Source organism: Pelobates fuscus, chromosome 9 (assembly GCF_036172605.1).
Source record: "Pelobates fuscus isolate aPelFus1 chromosome 9, aPelFus1.pri, whole genome shotgun sequence".
Classification (NCBI taxonomy): domain Eukaryota; kingdom Metazoa; phylum Chordata; class Amphibia; order Anura; family Pelobatidae; genus Pelobates; species Pelobates fuscus.
Genome location: NC_086325.1, coordinates 164,890,865 through 164,908,965, shown reverse-complemented (window position 1 = coordinate 164,908,965; position 18,101 = coordinate 164,890,865). Strand labels below are relative to the sequence as shown.

Here is an 18,101-nt window from a genome sequence, read left to right as displayed (position 1 = left end):
CCTGAAACCTTTTAGGTTGAGACATGGGGATGGCTCAACAAAATGTGAGTGAATATATACTCTCTCAAGTTAATAAGGTTTAATCCCTCACTATTAGGTCTTCATTTATTTATTTTTGCATAGTTTTCATAAAATTGCCTATCCCCACCAGAATACTTTAGCAGCAGATTGTGTCATCAGAGCCAATTCTCAAGAGCCTTAGAGGGCTCCAATTAATGTGAGTTTGCATTCCACTAAATTTATGAATTGAAGGGCATCTTGCTTTATTATTACAATATTTTTGCTTTATGTCTTCTTTCCTTTGTGAACAATGTTTTATTTAGTACATAATCTCTCTCTCTCTCTCTCTCTCTCTCTCTCTCTCTCTCTCTCTCTCTCTCTCTTCTCTCTCTCTCATTCTCTCTCTCTCTCTCTCTCTCTCATTCTCTCTCTCTCATTCTCTCTCTCTCTCTCTCTCTCTCTCTCTCTCTCTCTCTCTCTCGAAAGCATTAAAATAACTAATCCAATCAAATTATAAGCAATCTAGCAATCAATCTATCCATCGTAAAAGGTTAATCCAAGAAGTTGGGTGTAGTGGTTATGATGCCAGGAGTGCTCTGGCCCGGTTCTCCGGTATTTTGTCAAACCGTTTAGTAATGGTTTACCCTCTTATCTGGTAACTGCTGGGTTCCAAGGCTCCACTCCTTCTCGGTGACTGCTCTAATGATAATGAATAGCACACCATTCAAAATACATTTGCACAGAATTGACATTGGCCAGCCTGAAACGCTAGTTCCAAGCTTGCTATTGATGTCCCATGATGCTGCAGGAGGTGGAGTTATACCACCTGCAGACAAAGGGTTAAACAAAGGGTTAAATGCTGCACATACAGACTCCAGGCACCATGACCACTTAAAATGGAAGTAGAAAGTAGGACCAACAGTAGAATCAACAGTGGAACCCCTAGTGAAGATTATTGAAGTGCAGGTGATTAGGTAAAAGGGTTGAGCAGTGCAGCAGAATAAAAAAAAAAAAAAAACATAAACCTCAATATCTACAGAGAAAAGTGCGCTCAGGCACGCCTTCAATAGCAAGTCAATATAATCTGCATGGAATGCTCTGGGTGTGCAAGAACAGCTTGATGTACAATAAAAATAAAGAAATGTAAATCGCTCAGATATTTCTTAAAAGTTGCGCAATCCATAATTAGTCTTTAGCTATTAGGCTATGAACAAAAAAAATCACACACAGGAAAGTTGCAATTTAAAAAAAATTTTGTGCGGAACAGACGTGGTGTTTGGAGATATGATGAAATACAGCTCCTCGCATATCAGGAACGTGAAAAAATAGTATTTCAGATGTATTACTAGCTTTCAGATCCAAGAACACTGTTGTGGAAGAGATAAGGAACAAATGATGCAATCGCTATGGTGAAATTCTCTCTCCCAACTCATTGTTGCAAACACATTATCCATGCACGATGTTTGTTTTAGCTCTCTGTGCAGACCCAGTCTCTTCACACAACGTGACGTGTGACACACGGATGGCAAACAGTCTATGTGGAAATGAGTCGAGATGAATATCTCTCAGCAGTTTCTTTACATTTATCATTGCTGTACACATTGTATTTAAGCGACAGATAAAATAAACGTCCTTAAACTGTGATTTCTGCACCTTACTTATAGAGTGCCCTGCACATGCATCTTTTCATGGTCACCAACTATTTAAAAATGAAACACAGTCTTCATTTACGAATATTATATATATTACATGCTCTGTATTATTTAGTAATGCTTAGATATCAGTAAATACATTGTGTCAGTGCCTGGGTTTCCCTTGCTCTGCATGAACTGCCATCTTTGTGGCCGACAACACAACTTCCCCGACCGAAAGGACGTTTTTTAGTCGAGAGCTTCTGCGTATTCACAAACCCTGGCGTAATGCTCATTTGTGCAGCCCCTGAAAACCAATTTCTGAGCTGGTATCAGTAGTAAAATTTGAGAATGATTAACAGTCCCATAAGTACTGTTTTCAACCAAAGAGGACTTAAAGGATCACTATAGGGTCAGGAACACAAACATGTATTCCTGACCCTATAGTGTTAACACCACCATCTAGCTTCCCCTGGGGCCCTCAAGCCTCCATAAATATAGCAAAATCTTACTGTATTCAAGCCTGAAGCTGTAACTCTGCATGCTGTTAGACTCAGAAAAATCAGAAGTGGTAGCCTGATCCAATCACAGTGCTTCCCCATAGGATTGGCTGAGACTGACAAGGGGGCAGAGCCAGCATGATTCAAACACAGACCTGGCCAATCAGCACCTCCTCATAGAGATGAATTGAATCAATGAATCTCTATGAGGAAAGTTCAGTGTCTGCATGCAGAGGGAGGAGACACTGAATGTTTGGATGCATTTTAGGCAGCCATGACCCAGGAAGGATCTCTAACAGCCATCTGAGGAGTGGTCAGTGAAGTTATCACTAGGCTGTAATGTAAACACTGCATTTTCTCTGAAAATACAGTGTTTACAGCAAAAGGCCTGAAGGGAATGATTATACTCACCAGAACAAATGCAATAAGCTGTAGTTGTTCTGGTGACTATAGTGTCCCTTTAAGGATGGCCACTTCCATGAACAAGGGTTAGTCAAGACAAACATTGAAGAGAGACATTTACTTATACATATGCTCGATAAAATAATACACACAGAGACTATAATACATTATGTATATTCATATCACTTTTTATTTGGAGTGTGAGCTAAGAAATCGGGGTGGGTGGGCTTTCAACTTGCTGCAGGAAGTGGGCGAACACGTCCTTTGAAGTGGTATGCCAGCCCAGAGCGCTGCTGAAGCAGACCTTGCATGGTCCTAGTACGTTCTGCACAACACGAGCGCATCTAATGACGAGCTTGCACTGTGTGGCCTGTGAACATTTCTCTGATGTCCCAGACTGCGGGATACGAGGGAACTAAATTGGGAGGACAGGATCCCGTAATCGGGACTATCCTGCCAAAGTAGTACAATTGGAAGCCTGGCCATGTCTGGTTTCTGTGTGCATACTTATAACATCACACTCTTTTTTTAGGATTTATTTCCCCGTTGTACAACGCTACTGAGAGGGGTGGTGCTGTATAATTAATAAACTCGAATGAGCAGTGACAGTGGTGCGTGTGTTTGTACTTGGGGTTTATTCACGGTATATATTATATACTCACAGTAGACAAATCTCATTAATGCCAAATTCTGGGAGATTATCACATTACCACGATAGGTATAGTAGTGAAAGAGGAACTTACTGCTTCTCTGAAACTGCCTGTTCCTCATTCATTCACCCTGATAAACGCTATCGCGTGGCTTACTGGGATGAGGAGTACAGTAAAGGAAGATAAAAACCACAACTACCTCCACAGCTGTTTCATATTCCAGGGAGCCTTCCTCACCCCAACACCCTCTGGCGTGCTTGTGCTATATTTAGAAAGTCCCAACAGCAAACATGCACACGGCACTATGGTGGTTAAAAGAAAAAGTCCAACCACCTAAATGTTTTATGTGTGAAGAATGAAGCCCATGGAACAGCGCAGTCAGGGGAGTAGGCCTTGACAGAGCCAAGGAGTAGGCAGGTGGAGTTAAAGATTTAGGGGTGGGTAATTAGTAATGGGGTGTGAAAAGGGGTGGAGAATAAAGGAGTATATTAATCGGCCATTTTAGCAAGTGGTCATTTTAATCAGAATCTGCACTTACCTGTTAATTGTTTTTGGCAGGTCTGTGTGGATTCTTTTTCTTTCTTTTGCAGATCATGGCTTCGCTGGACGAGATCCTGGACAGAGTGAGAGCAGCTGTGCGGGACAGAGGGATGGCCTGGCTTCAGTAACAACTGGGGGCTCCTGGGACCATTGATAACCCCCCTGCGGCTGCAGAGCGGCGTCAGGTGAGGAGGGCGAGACCGCCCCAGCGGCTGAGTCCGGGCGTGATGCCCGCAGCACATCGGCGGGGGAGCCCATCCGTGGATTCGGGTGGGGCCCTGGCTGTGGATGCGGGCCGGGCGGAGGCAGAGAAAATGCGGTGCCGGTCGGGCAGGGACGGCGGCCAGGCCGAGGCCTACTTTGCGGCCTACCACGCGGAGTGCCGCCCGCCAGAAGGCGGCTGGCAGGGCGGCGAAGTCGTCGGCGGCCCCCAGGGTGGCCAGGAACGCAGAAGGCCGTGGAGGAGAAAACGGAGCTCAGGGGCGTGAGTCGGCCACCGGTGTAACAGCCGGGCGGCAAGGGGACAGGCAGGAGGATACTAATGGCGGGCAGGTGGCCCCCCTAGTGGCAGGGGGGGGGGCCAGCAGCAGGGACACAGTGGGAGCGGCCATGATTAGGGCCGGGCATGACAGCATGGGGGCAGCCGACCGGCTCACCCAGCTGGGGCAGCAGAGGCAGGCCAGGGCGGCAGCAGAAGGGGAATCTGGCTGCCAGGGACAGCGCTGGGACTCACCTGCGGACAGGGAGGCGGCACCTGGGGATCAGTCACAAGGGTCAGCTTTGACTCCAGAGGAAAGCGGGGTTAGGTGTGGACGGGAGGGCCACAGGGGCAGCTCCAAGGGGCGGCAAGGCGGTGAAAGTGACCCCAGGCTGGTAGTCAGCAGGGAACGGCGTGGGGATAGCGCCAGGCATGACGGGGCATGGAGCGCCAGAGAGAGGAGCCCGCCTGAAAATAGGTGCAGTAGGCGGGGGTCAGTCTGCAAGGAAAGGGCAAGGAGGGAACGGCGCAGCGCTTCTGGGTCCTCAGACAGGAGCTCACAAGGACGGCGGTGTAACACATACGGCCAGGAGGGCCAGGCTTCTAGGTGGGACAGGCGTAGGGAGGACGGATGGGAGCGTAAGGAGGAAGGGCGGGTAGGTGGACGCACAAACAGACTACCCAGGTGTTCTTCTCCTTACAGGTCGCGGAGCGCTACACCGGCGGTCCCGAGGCGGGATCAGGCGGACAGGAGTCGGCGTCTCTTGGATACTCCTGAGCCGTACGCGGCGGATGGACGGACAGCGACCCCGCGGCCCTCCGCGGCCGGGGGCTCTGGCGGTGAGTCAACTGGTGCACCCCACTCAGAATCACTGTTAAGCTGCTTAAAATCGTTTCTAGATTCATGGGCGAGTGGGAAGGTTTCGTTACCGCAGTTCTCGAGGGTATGGGTCCCGGATCGACAGGGAAGGCAGTCGGGGCGGTGAGTGGCGATCCTGGGTTAGCTACGTCTGTGTCGGTAGGGGGGCCGGGCGAAAGAACGGACTTATGCGGCGAGATTACAGACGCAAAATACTAAATGTGCACGTTTCTTTTGCAGGCCCTTTGGGCTGTCATCTAAAAGCAGAGATAAAGGACAAGATTTGGAAAGGGGAGTTTGTAGAGGTTTTTTCCCTTCTCCCTCTAGAAGAGTTCCTTGACTTGAAAGAGGAGGACAAAAAGGACGCAAAAAAGGAGGAAGAAGAGAAAAAACGTAGGTATAGGAAGATCCCAAAAACATTTCCGAACTGGCTTTTTGTATATTGGCCAGCGTTATCGGGGAAAAATTCCCCGACCGCTGCTCACAACTTTTTTGTTATCTGGACGGGATTGGGGACGCGTACCGAACATACGGGGGAATAGCGTGGTGGAAATACGATGAGCAATTCCGCCAACGATTAACAGCGAATCCTAGTATGAGGTGGGATCAAATGGACTTACCCCTATGGATGAAGCTGATGATGGCGCAGAAGGCTGCGCCCTTTCAAGGGGTGGCCGGTGCGGTACCTGGAGGAACGGCGCCGGCCGGGCAAAAGAAGGGCTTTTGCTGGCTCTTCAATGAGGGCCAATGCAAATGGGGGACGTCGTGCAGATTCAAACACGAATGTTCAGGTTGCGGCGGTGCCCATGGGGCTAACAGATGCTTCAAGAGAGGTAAGCCTGCTCCCGGTGCGGGTGTCGGTGGCTCAGCGGCCCCCGCCGCTGCCGCTGGCGGGCAACCCCAGTGAAGGTAGGCGAGATGCTACCGTGGCTAAAGCGTTACGCTAACCGCGCGGATGCAGAGTTTTTGCTGAAAGGGTTTACGGAGGGGTTTACTATTCCATTTAAGGGGAAGGGACCAGGGACATTATGTGCGATCCTAAGATCCGTACGGGAACATTCAGGGGTGGTTCGGGATAAATTGCAGAAGGAGGTACGGCTGGGTAGGATGGCGGGACCTTATGTGGCCCCGCCGCTGCCGAACTTGAGGGTGTCCCCACTTGGGGTGGTCCCCAAGAAAGAACCGGGCAAATTCCGTTTGATTCATCATTTGTCTTACCCTAAAGGGGCAACTGTCAATGATGACATTGCCACGGCCCTAAGCTCTGTCTCATATGCATCATTCGACCAGGCGGTCGAATTGGTTCGAAAAGCAGGGCAGGGGGCGTTAATGGCGAATGTTGACGTGGAAGCAGCTTTTAGGTTACTTCCTATTCACCAGGAATGTCACCATTTATTGGGGTGTTTATTCGACGGGGGTTTTTTCGTGGACCTATGTTTGCCCATGGGCTGTTCTATTTCCTGTTGTGAAAAGTTCAGCACATTTTTAGAGTGGGTGGTGCGTCAGGAGTCAGCTGGGGGTGCAGTGGTGCACTACCTGGACGATTTCTTGTGCGTGGGCCCAGCGGGCTCCGACCGCTGTGGGCAGATACTGCGGGTTTTGCAGTGGGTGGCGCAAGCATTTGGGATTCCGTTGGTGGAAGGTAAGACAGTGGGCCCGACTGAGTGCTTGAACTTCCTGGGGCTGGAACTTCCTGGGGCAGCGTACACCAAGGTTTGGAATGAATGGGAGGGGATGGTAGGGCAGACGGGAGTGGGGAACTCCGCGGCAGGTAAGTTTGACACGCTGTTATGGTTGCTGTGTCGGTTACTAGCGGGTGGGGCCTCACCCTCCAGGGTAGACCGTTATATGTCCGCGTTGGCATTTTGGTTTAAGTTTAATGGATGGGAGGATCTTACCAATAATTTTTTTGTGAAACAAGCCTTGCATGGCTTCCGTAAGGGGAAGAGGGCCGTGGACACCAGGAGGCCGGTGTCGTTTGCCATCCTGCAAGGGCTTGTGGGGGGGTTGCGCGATATGTGTACATCACCATTTGAAGTGGTCTTGTTTTCTGTAGCTTTTGTTTGGGCCTTCTTCGGGGCGTTCCGCATCGGTGAATTAGTCAGCGCTAACAAGTCCGGAATAAATGGGCTCAGGTTCGAAGACGTGGTCATTGAACAGGACAAGGTCGAGATTCAATTGAGAACGGATGTTTTTGGGAGAGGTAAGAAGGTAGTCCTGTTCTCATTGCCAGGGTCGGAGGTCTGCCTGGTGGCGTGCGGGCACAAGTTCCTACACATTCGCCCGGGAGGTTCGGGATGTTTTTTAGTCCATGAGGACGGCTTTGCGCTGTCACATTTTCAATTTGTCCGGGTATTCCGCATGGGGCTGTAAAAGCTGGGCCTCCATCCCATGCAATTCGGAACACATTAGTTTCGCATAGGGGCGGCAACGGAGGCGGCTCGACTGGGATTAGGGGACGAACGGATTAAACAGATAGGACGGTGGGAGTCCATTCGGTTTCGTTCGTACAGGCGGCCAGACTGGTTGGTGTAACGTGATTGTGGGAAGGTTGGGGTTTTTTTCTTGCTCTGCAAGGTAATTGATTTTGTTTCTTTACAGGTCTGGTTACCTGGTTGGTGGGTCACTCCTATGTTTATTGGGCACAGAAGAGGGCCGCAGTTCGGAGGAATGGAACACAGCTGGGCTTTCTTTTGGAAACGGTGGAGTTACAGTGGTTTGGATTTCATGGTTTCAGCTGGCAGAGCATTAGTGGAGAGATTTTCTGGAGAATGTCAGGGGGGGGGGGGGGGCCTCCCCGGACATAATACTAATTCACGGTGGGGGTAATGATTTGGGTTTGATTCCCCAAAGGGAACTGATTAGGAGAATGAAGCGGGATTTGGATTGGCTACGGGAGCTGGTTCCTGGTGTGGTGGTAGTATGGTCCGAGATGGTGCCAAGATTTAACTGGAGACACGCCAGGGACCCAGCTGCTGTGGCGCGATGTCGGGCAAAAGTGAATAAAGCTATGTCAGTTTTCGTCCGGAGGTCGGGCGGGGTCCTGGTGCGGCATTGGGAATTAGAGGGTATGTTGCCTGGGTACTTTCGCAAGGATGGGGTACACCTTTCAGACGTGGGGTGCGACTTGCTGAACTTAGGTTTTCAGGAGGGTATAGCACAGGCCCTATTTCTGTGTGGTGGGGGGCGCTCGAGACGTTAAGGTATCAAGTCTCGGGCTGTGGCGGGATAGGGCTAGGGTAATTGGGATGGAAGAGGAGTATCAAGTGGCTAGGCTAAGGTTAGGCTGGATTAGGCCAGAGTGGTAAGTGGTCTGTTGGTTCGAGCTCATCGGTGGCTCCGAACCTGGTGGTGTAGGGGTGTCTTGGTACACCCCTACAGTTAAGAAAGTTATGGTTATGGGGCCTCTTTGGTAGGCCGTGTGTTATATATTATGTGTTATTTATATTGTTATATATTGTTTATGGTATGGGGTCATTGCCAGGGGTAATTCTGTACGGAAGGGGGTGGTAGTAAATTATTATTTTGCGGCAATGACCCCAATTTGTTATCTTGTTTGTTGATTACAAAAAAATAAAGCTGTGAACTTTTATATTTCCAACAGAAATACGGTGTCTGTGTTTTTTGGGTGGGTTATTAAGGGTAAAATGCCACAAGCCGAATAACGACTGTGCGCATGTCATGTGTCATTTAACTTTTTTATATTTCAATAGAAATTTGCACTTTTCAATCAAACACCCGTCTGGTTACTGTGATGTTATTCCTTGCAGTGTGTTGTTATTCTGTGCAGTGTTTTGTTATTCTGTGCAGTGTTTTGTTATTCTGTGCAGTGTATTATTTTGTGCAGTGTGTTGTTTTTCCATGCATTGTGTTATAATTTCTTGCAGTGTGTTATTCTGTGCAGTGTGTTGTTATTCCGTGCAGTGTGTTGTTACTCCGTGCATTTTTTAGTCATTCCGTACAGTGTGTTGTTATTCCATGCAGTGTGTTGTTATTCCATGCAGTGTGTTGTTATTCAGTGCAGTGTGTTGTTATTCTCTGCAGTGTGTTGTTATTCTCTGCAGTGTGTTGTCATTCCTTGCAGTGTTGTTATTCCGTGCAGTGTGTTGTCATTCTGTGCAGTGTGTTGTTATTCCTTGCAGTGTGTTGTCATTCCGTACAGTGTGTTGTTTTTTGTGCAGTGTGTTGTCATTCCTTGCAGTTGTTGTTATTCCGTGCAGTGTGTTGTTATTCCTGCAGTGTGTTGTTATTCCTGCAGTGTGTTGTTATTCCATGCAGTGTGTTGTCATTCTGTGCAGTGTGTTGTAATTCCGTGCAGTGTGTTGTCATTCCTTGCAGTGTTGTTATTCCATGCAGTGTGTTTTTATTCCGTGCAGTGTTTTGTTTTCCGTGCAGTGTGTTACTTTCTGGTTGCAACGTGTTACTTCTGTTTGCAGTGTGTTGTTATTCCTGCAGTGTGTTGTTATTCCATGCAGTGTGTTGTAATTGCGTGCAGTGTGTTGTCATTCTGTGCAGTGTGTTGTCATTCTGTGCAGTGTGTTGTCATTCCGTGCAGTGTGTTGTCATTACATGCAGTGTGTTGTCATTCTGTGCAGTGTGTTGTCATTTCGTGCAGTGTGTCGTCATTACGTGCAGTGTGTTGTCATTCTATGCAGTGTTTAGTCATTCCATGCAGTGTGTTGTAATTGCATGCAGTGTGTTGTAATTGAGTGCAGTGTGTTGTCATTCCGTGCAGTGTGTTGTGAAGAAAAAGATAAATGCAATTTAAAGTACCACTCTACACATATAAAGCACTTCAGATTGTGTCATATTTCTGACAGTTTATAAAAATTCTGGTTTCAAAAGAAATCAGCACTTTTATAATTGGGGGCAAAAACATTGTCCAGGCTGTCACTCAGTCAGAAACCCAGGGGGATTTTCTTTCATATCCATTAGCTCCACAGAGCTAACAGAAGCGGCAAGCACTGGGCTAGTGTGTGCCCACCTTCCTCCCTTCTCAGTGAGCTGTCATGAGCTGAACACACTCGTGGATTGGGCTCTACAAGAAGCCTTTGATTGGGTTATTCTCCGGCACAGAATAAAAGTTTGGGCTGGTTAAAGAGGGGGGACAGCAAGTCTGCCGCTAAACACAAGCCCAGAAGAATAATGCTGAGTTAAATGCATGCATGTTTTCATTGGGGGTAGATCTACTAAAAAAAATTTAGTTTTTCAATGGAGAGCTTTTTTAAATAAAATAAAGGACAACAACACAGTCATTTTATTATTAAAGGATCAGTATAGTGTCAGGAAACAAAGCAGTTTTCCTGACACTAGAGTGCCCTGAGGGTGCCCCCACCCTCAGTGTCCCCCTCCCGTTAAAACCTCTTCAGCAGCTTACCTTAATCCAGCGCCGGGCTCCCTCGGCGCTGATGACCTCTCCTCCCCGTCCGACGTCAGCTCCCTAGCGGAGCGGAATTTAAAGAGTCCATAGGAAAGCATTACTCAATGCTTTCCTATGGACGCTCTGCGCGATGAATGCGAAATGTGCCTCCAGCGACGCAGATGCGCCTCTAGTGGCTGTCCGGAAGACAGCCACTAGAGGCTGGATTAACCCCAAATGTAAACATAACAGTTTCTCTGAAACTGTTATGTTTGCATCTGAAGGGTTAAAACCTGAGGGACCTGGCACCCAGACCACTTCATTTAGCTGAACTGGTCTGGGTGACTATATAGTGTCCCTTTAAACTAATTGATATGTTTTAGTTATTTATATTAAAAAACAACAACTCACAAACTCTCATTAACATTGTTACAAGTGTTTACAGAACAGCTACAGTTGAGTGAAACTTTCTGTCTATAATTTCTTCTCTGTGTATTAACCAGTTTGGAGAGCTTTGCACACAGAGTTTAAATCTGAAATGGGGAAGATGCCCTTCATTATAGGGGATAAGGGCACCGTGCACACTGTTTGATGGGCACCGCTCTTAGAAACAGACGCACTGTGCAAAGGAAGGAGGAGGGCTCTCTAACTAAGCCATAAAAGCAGAAGGAACTCAGTACAGCTGATGAGCTATAAGCCTCCAAGCAGGCATTAAAATACACAGACACCTGTTTGGGGGCTGTGGATGCCCCGCTGGGTGGCATGCCTTCTCTACTTTACAGGTGTAGGTCTGTTTGGCAATGGAACATCCCCCTAGAGGGAAACTGATTGTCAGAGTGCAGGCTTTGCAGAGAGATGGCATTTAATGTGCATGAACTTTAACACGCTTGATCCATACCTTGGCAAGGACAATCCAAGAAGAATCTGAGTCCAATAATCCCATCAGCACCTGGGACACAATTTATAAGGTAGGAATTGAGGAAAGCTAATTTAACTTTAAAAATGACATCAGGAAAACTATTTTCTTTAATTTTCTTTAAAAGCAAAAAAGAAAAACAGGCAGGGAATCCAGCGTCTTTGGAGTAGCAAAAGGACTGGTCCACACTCGGAATTATTCATTCAACTTGGAAAAGAGAAATTAAATATATGTTGCAGGCCAAGGGAGACAAACTGGGAAATTGCTGAATTTGAGAGGACTCGGTCAGTTTGGACAATTTACATTGGTCTTGTCAAATCATCAATAATTTCCTGTTTAACTCATTTTCTGTAATTGCTTGTTGTTCTTTATAAACATTGCTGAGTGTGGTTATAGTCATTGACCTTAATTTGTTTTTGTTTTTTTTCTTGGTGTGTACAGGATTAATGATATTTAGCAAATTATGTTCAGGGTTTGTAGAGAATCATTCAGCAGCCACTACACTGAAGATATCTCATTGTATAGTCCATTTTGAATTTACCAGGATGCAGAAATTCAAGAAGCCATAATGTGATTTTTTTTTACTGTTTTACTGTGAAGGGACGAGTTAGACCAGACACATGAAGATTAAACATTTTGAAAATTTCATAGCGAAAGGCTGAACATACAGACTCCAGGCCCCATGACCACTTCAAAGCACTGGTAGTGCTTGGGGTAGCCCTTTAACATTTGCATTTTCACGGCGTTCCACCTGCTATGAGTTCCTGTCCAACAGAGAATCTCAGTGAATTTCTTACCCATTCTATACCTTATTCCCCAAATCACATTTCGCAAGTCGTAATTCTGTATATATTTAACAATATATCAGTTCTTTCACTTTACAGATGACTGTTTTATCCATTCTTTAGTATGTGTTTGAGGTTCCATGCAAAATGATTGTGCAACGAAGGCCGTGCAGGGCACTTCTAGTGATGAAAGCAATGAGTCATTGTAGTCAACAACACGTTTTCTAAATAATTAACGCAACCTCAAACAGTTTCCACAATATGATGTTAATTATTGGTTCGGTAATAATGGAGCTGAGAACTGTTTGTTGCCATAGACCAGGGATAGGCAACCTTCGGCTCTCCAGATGTTGTGGACTACATCCCCCATAATGCTCTTACACACATAATGCTGGCAAAGCATCATGGGAGGTGTAGTCCAAAACATCTGCAGAGCCGAAGGTTGCCTACCCCTGCCATAGACCATAACCCCCCAGAGCCATGGGTGCAGAGACTAGGGGAACAAACCCCCCCAGATAATATCAGGTGGGGGATGAGAAGAGACAGACCTTTTGTGGACAAAATGATCAACGGTGAATTTGGGAAGGTCTGTACACTAGTATAAGGGTAAGTTATTTTATTAATGTCAGTGTGGGACCACTTACACTACAGGATTTATTTATTAAATCCTGACCTGCGGGGGAGATAACATGAATGAAAAGCCCCCCAAACACTCTCATTATGTGTGCACTGGTGCAATCTGAATTTTGGTAAGTTTCTCCTGCAAGTTGGGAAAGGCTAACTTTGCATAATCTACATTAATGAACTAACCTTTTCAATTCATTATAGCGCCCATATATCTCCTTGTTAAGTGAATAAACCCCTCTGTAGAATACATGTCGGGGACGGCTGTGCAGCTTTGATTAGTGGAAATTACACCTAAAAATGATGACCGTTACCAGGGGATAGACAGGGCACAGACAAGGCATGTGTAGTGTTCAGAAAGGTGTGAGATTCATTCATCGAAGGTCTGACGGTGTGACAGCTGATAAAATGGTTTGTCGTTTTCAGAGAAATAAAAAGACAAACTACAGTCTAGTCTAGAGGGATTTGTAAGTATCTTTTTAAAACACTGGCATGTTATCAAGGTCTTGCAAAATAAAAAACAGGTTGTAGAAAAATATGAAGCATGCATGCTGTTTGTAACTTCTGATTCTTTTTTAGATAAAGAACTTTATCTGATGTATTTTGTTTTTTTGAGAAATTACACAGTTATAAACAAATGAATATGGTTAAACACAGCCTGTTTTTGAATTATTTGTAATATATGTCTTGTAAAAATAAAAATCCCCTCAAACCGGGTAATGCAAAAACTTTAAGTACAGAAATAATTTAAGTGCGCGCAGAGAGTTACTTACAACCTGACGTAGTTATTACTGGTGAAAACCACAGAGTTTGATGCATGCACTGATTATATTTTTTTAGTAAAAGATTATCTTCACACCACCCCTCGCGTTGTTATACCCATGTCCAAACTGCATGCTGTACGTTCCTCTAAGGTTGCATAAAAAAAAGAGCGAGCTTGTTTGAGTCATGATTTGAAGTTACGTCTGTGGCACCAAAGCAGAGATGATTGATGGGGAAGAAAGATGATGGACAGCCACTAAATGTTAATTGTATTCACAGATCAAGTTAGAAGTGATCAAAAAAGGAGAAGTAAAGAAATCTATATTTATTTACTATATATTTAATAAATATATAGATTTTATTTACTGCTTTTCCCCTATTTCCCCTCTTTTGGTTACTTTTTCTCAGTTGATCTATGAGCGAAATTATGCGAAAAAGCACCAATCAGTGTACTGCTAAAGATATACATAGTACTTCTATAATGTTTATATTTTGCAGTACACTGATTGACCCATTTTCATGTCATTTTGGTTTGGCTAAATTCTTTTCCTGAATGTTTTGTATGGACGATATCTGGATGAGAAAAAATAATTTATGGAGCAAGGGATTCTGTCTTGCAGGGCACCCCGATGATAGTATGTATGGTTGGACAAGACGAGGCCTCCCATGCTGCTATGAATATATAGGGTACGTCATTTTACTCAAGGTTTGTCGTCATGCCGAATAAACGTAGTATCTATGGGTTGAAATACTGTAAAGTAGGTTTAGGATATAAGAATTGAAAGCACTGGAATAAAATTAAGGTCTTTGCTCATTTTTATACTGGCTAACCTACCCAACCAGAATTTCCCGAAATCATCCCCTTGGTCAAATATCTCATTGTCTTGGTAAAGGGATGTACAGTTCAGAAGTTGTACTGATAGACCAGAAATTGGGGGACGTCATTATTTAATTGAGAAGGGATGTTTGCAGTCTAGCGAGGACTTGGGGAGAGTTATATGGGTAGAGCCTAAAATTAGTCGAAATTAAAGGGCTATATAATATCCGAGGACACGTAACAGAACAGAGAGAGAACACTGTATCAGCATTTTACATTTTAAGAAATGAAACTCGTGTTACCGTCTATGTTACTCGGTTTCATTTTTCTGCAACGTTCTGTGAAAATACATGAAACTGACGAAATGGGGGAAACCCAACAATTTGCAAAAATAAAACAAGCTCCTCAGTGCACAGATTCTTGGATAAACCCCTGAATGTTTCCATATGGCAAGATATTAAGATCATGCAATTTATAGCCCTGTTATAATGACTCTTTCTGTCAACTCTCACACTCTCTGGCCGCGTTTCAGTGAACGTCAGATCAATCCTTAGACCGAGACATTTTGTATCTACCAACTGATGTAGGAAAATTGTACGGCTGGAGAGAAAACATGTCCACGAGAGTCTGTGTGAAATTGTTGAGGTGGGCTGTTCTGGGTTGATTCTGGTGAAGCAGTGTTTGTACGAGCATATTTTCACCTTTAGAATAGATTTGAGCAGTGCACAATTAGCAAAAAGATGTCCCTCAACTACTTGAAAATGGTAACATAACTAATCTCGGATTGTTGGTGGGATTCCATTAGCACAGAATACAGTTTAACACATTTCTCATGATGATTATCCCTTTACAGGTTACTTCTGGGTGCTATTGACAGCTTTCTTCAAATATTTACAGCAGTACAATGGAGTTGTAAAACTAAGCCAAGTAGATTTTTTTCTTAGATGCCATTACTAAATTTTGCAAGCCCGTATTCGAGACAACTCAACGAGAATTCCATACAGGGTATTCAATGAACAAAGTGCAGCCTAGACACAAACACACAATTTGAATTCTGTCTGGGCATCATGGGAAATGTAATTGCCAGACATCTCCGATACCAAGATTGACCACCACCGGTGTAGTCATTTTGATTGCATGTCAGTTATTACAATCTATATACAATCAGAATGATTGCCGTTATTGGTCGAATATTGCATGTCATTTAAAAATGCTATATATTTTTTAAAGATTTTTAGTAAATATTTTCTCTTTGAACAGATCCCATTTGATTTTTTTGTCCCTTATTGTAAGCTAAAGACACCGGTTAACATCGAAGCCTGGACCAGAGGATATTTGTTTCCCTAGTTTCTGACATTGAACGTAGCTCAGAAAATTCTATGGATCTGTAAGCATTTGGACACCAGCTCACAAGGTATAAAAAATATTATGAATCTATATATATATATATTTTTTAGTAAAACATTAAATTACATTTTATAGATTATATTCTGTGTGAGTAAGTACCCTAGTGATACAAAATGCGTTGGGCGGTGGTGGCTTCTTCTAGTTTGCCATTAGAGTTTTTGTGTTTATTTTTGAATTTTTCAATAAACACTAGTATTGTATACCTTATTTCTTTGAGATTAGTTTTTTTATTTAAAAATTTCAACCCTATGGGTGGAAGTCCAATTACTGCTGTGAATTAACAGATGATTGACATTAAAATCATTTGGTCTTCAGAAAAATTGAAAAATAGCTGACACCTTATTTTTTTTTCATTTTGACTATTGAACATTTAAATATTTAAATACCCAGTTCTCTTGCAATTTCCTACATACTTACATTTTACTGAATAACCGTGTATTTTCCTATAAATTACAAACAATAATGAAATAGATTGAATTTTTAGATACCCCTGACAACCAGTTTCATAACTAAATAATGCACTTTGCAACTAATTATTGGGGAGGGTAGTTTGAATATCAATGTTGTATTACCTTAGTTATTAAGCTGACTTAGTAATCTCAGTTTATCGCATAAAAAATTATCTCTTTTTTTCTTATGCTTAAAAGGCATGTCTTTTTCCCATCTCAGACTGGCTAGAAATATGTTATCGAAAAGTAAACTGCGTTGTACATCTGTGGCCGGAAGCTTTATTATGCTGGTCGCTCTTGTTTTGAACATAAGGATTGTGATTTTTTTTGTTCATGAATCTGAAGAATCTCTTTCACGACCTCGCAACCTGACCATCTTGATATGGCATTGGCCTTTTCATCGTTCCTTGAATATTTCTGGAGATGTTTGTTCAGATCTGTATAATATCCAGAGATGTCGCTTGACAGATGACCGTGAAGAGTATAGCCATGCAAATGTAGTGGTTTTTCACCACAGTGAACTTGGTAAACAAGGTTGTGAATTACCTACTAATGGTAGACCACAAGTGCAAAAGTGGGTTTGGGTGACACTGGAGTCTCCTTCCAACATCCATGGGATTTCTAAATGGAACAACATTTTCAACTGGACCTTAAGTTATCGAGAAGATTCTGACATATTTGTGCCATATGGGAAGATGGTTCCAAGAGTATCGCAGATCGTTCACAACTTCAACAAGACTGGATTAGTTGCTTGGGTGGTCAGCCACTACAGGAAGACCCAGAAAAGATCTTTATTTGTTAAAGAACTTTCTTCTCACCTAAATGTGGAAATCTTTGGGCGGGCAAGCAAAAGGCCTTTGTGTCCAACTTGTCTCGTTCCAACTGCCTCACACTACTTTTTTTATTTAGCTCTGGAAAATTCTGAACATCAAGACTACATCACAGAGAAGCTGTGGAAAAACGCTTTCATTGCTGGAGCAGTTCCTATTGTGTTAGGGCCATCTCGGGAGAATTATGAAAGGTTTGTGCCTCCAGACTCGTTCATCCATATCTCAGACTTCCCTTCACCCAAAGATCTGGCAGAATTTGTATTATCCATGTCTCCGCAACGTTACCTTCAGTTTTTCCGCTGGAAGGTAGAGCACGAGGTGAAATTATACACAGACTGGAGGGAAAGGTTTTGTATGATCTGTGCAAAGTATGAATCTTTAACACAAAGTAAAGTTTACAATGATTTGGAAGGCTGGTTCAATAATAGCAAATGAAAGTAATATATCTAATATTTCACATCTTACTTGAACAAAACATTCTAGTGCAATGATAGGAAATTCCACTTCACATGTAACAATGGTTCTTAACGTCTGCATTGGGATCCAAAAATTGGGTCTTAGGCACTTCATTTTTTTTTGTCAGGCCTCGGGCAATGTTTTACAATAAATGACTGTAGTTACAATGTCTTCTCCGATGCAATGGAGAACTCTCTGACTGCTATGAGACAAATGTAGGGATTTCAAAAACAAAAAAGTTTATGAACCACTGACAAATGACTGTAACCGCAACAAAAATGCAATAAAAAGCCAATGGTTGCTGCTAAACTGGTTGTTGTACCAAATAAGCAAATACATGTTATTAATCAATATTATTTTAGTAAATAATTTTATTAATATTTGTCTACATCCTGTTGGAGCACATTTGCAGTGCTTCAGAATTATTTAAAAATAAAAATAATGAATTTCTGAACACTCACCACACATCTTTTTAGGGTGGTGTATCACAAAGCATCCCATATGGTACAACAAGAGTCCAGTATTTAGGTGTTTCTCATTTTTTTGGAAAATGAGTGTGTCTCACTGGTTTAGGAGTCACTGCCTCATGGTGCATGTGTAAAGTGATTCCACTTCCTGAGTCCCTCACCAGTGATT

At 43.8% G+C, this 18,101-nt stretch overlaps 1 protein-coding gene across 6 annotated transcripts; it reads left to right on the top strand.

Moving 5' to 3' along the window:
* Positions 1–11,097: 11,097 nt before the first annotated feature.
* On the top strand, positions 11,098–17,774 carry FUT7 (fucosyltransferase 7). 6 transcript variants are annotated; one of them, XM_063432973.1, is made up of 4 exons: positions 11,098–11,387; positions 14,127–14,193; positions 15,617–15,737; positions 16,378–17,774. In XM_063432973.1, exon 4 carries the CDS (start codon positions 16,380–16,382, stop codon positions 17,442–17,444), a length of 1,065 nt encoding a protein of 354 aa, XP_063289043.1. In that variant the 5' UTR covers positions 11,098–11,387; positions 14,127–14,193; positions 15,617–15,737; positions 16,378–16,379; the 3' UTR covers positions 17,445–17,774. The 6 variants fall into 6 exon arrangements, with proteins under 6 accessions (XP_063289043.1, XP_063289040.1, XP_063289041.1 ...); XM_063432970.1 differs by having other exon boundaries at positions 15,584–15,737; XM_063432971.1 differs by having other exon boundaries at positions 14,127–14,212.
* The last annotated feature ends 327 nt before the right edge of the window (positions 17,775–18,101 follow it).

Coding starts and splice junctions, on each gene's coding strand:
- FUT7 (XM_063432974.1), top strand. CDS start 16,380: ATGTCTTTTTCCCATCTCAGACTGGCTAGAAATATGTTATCGAAAAGT.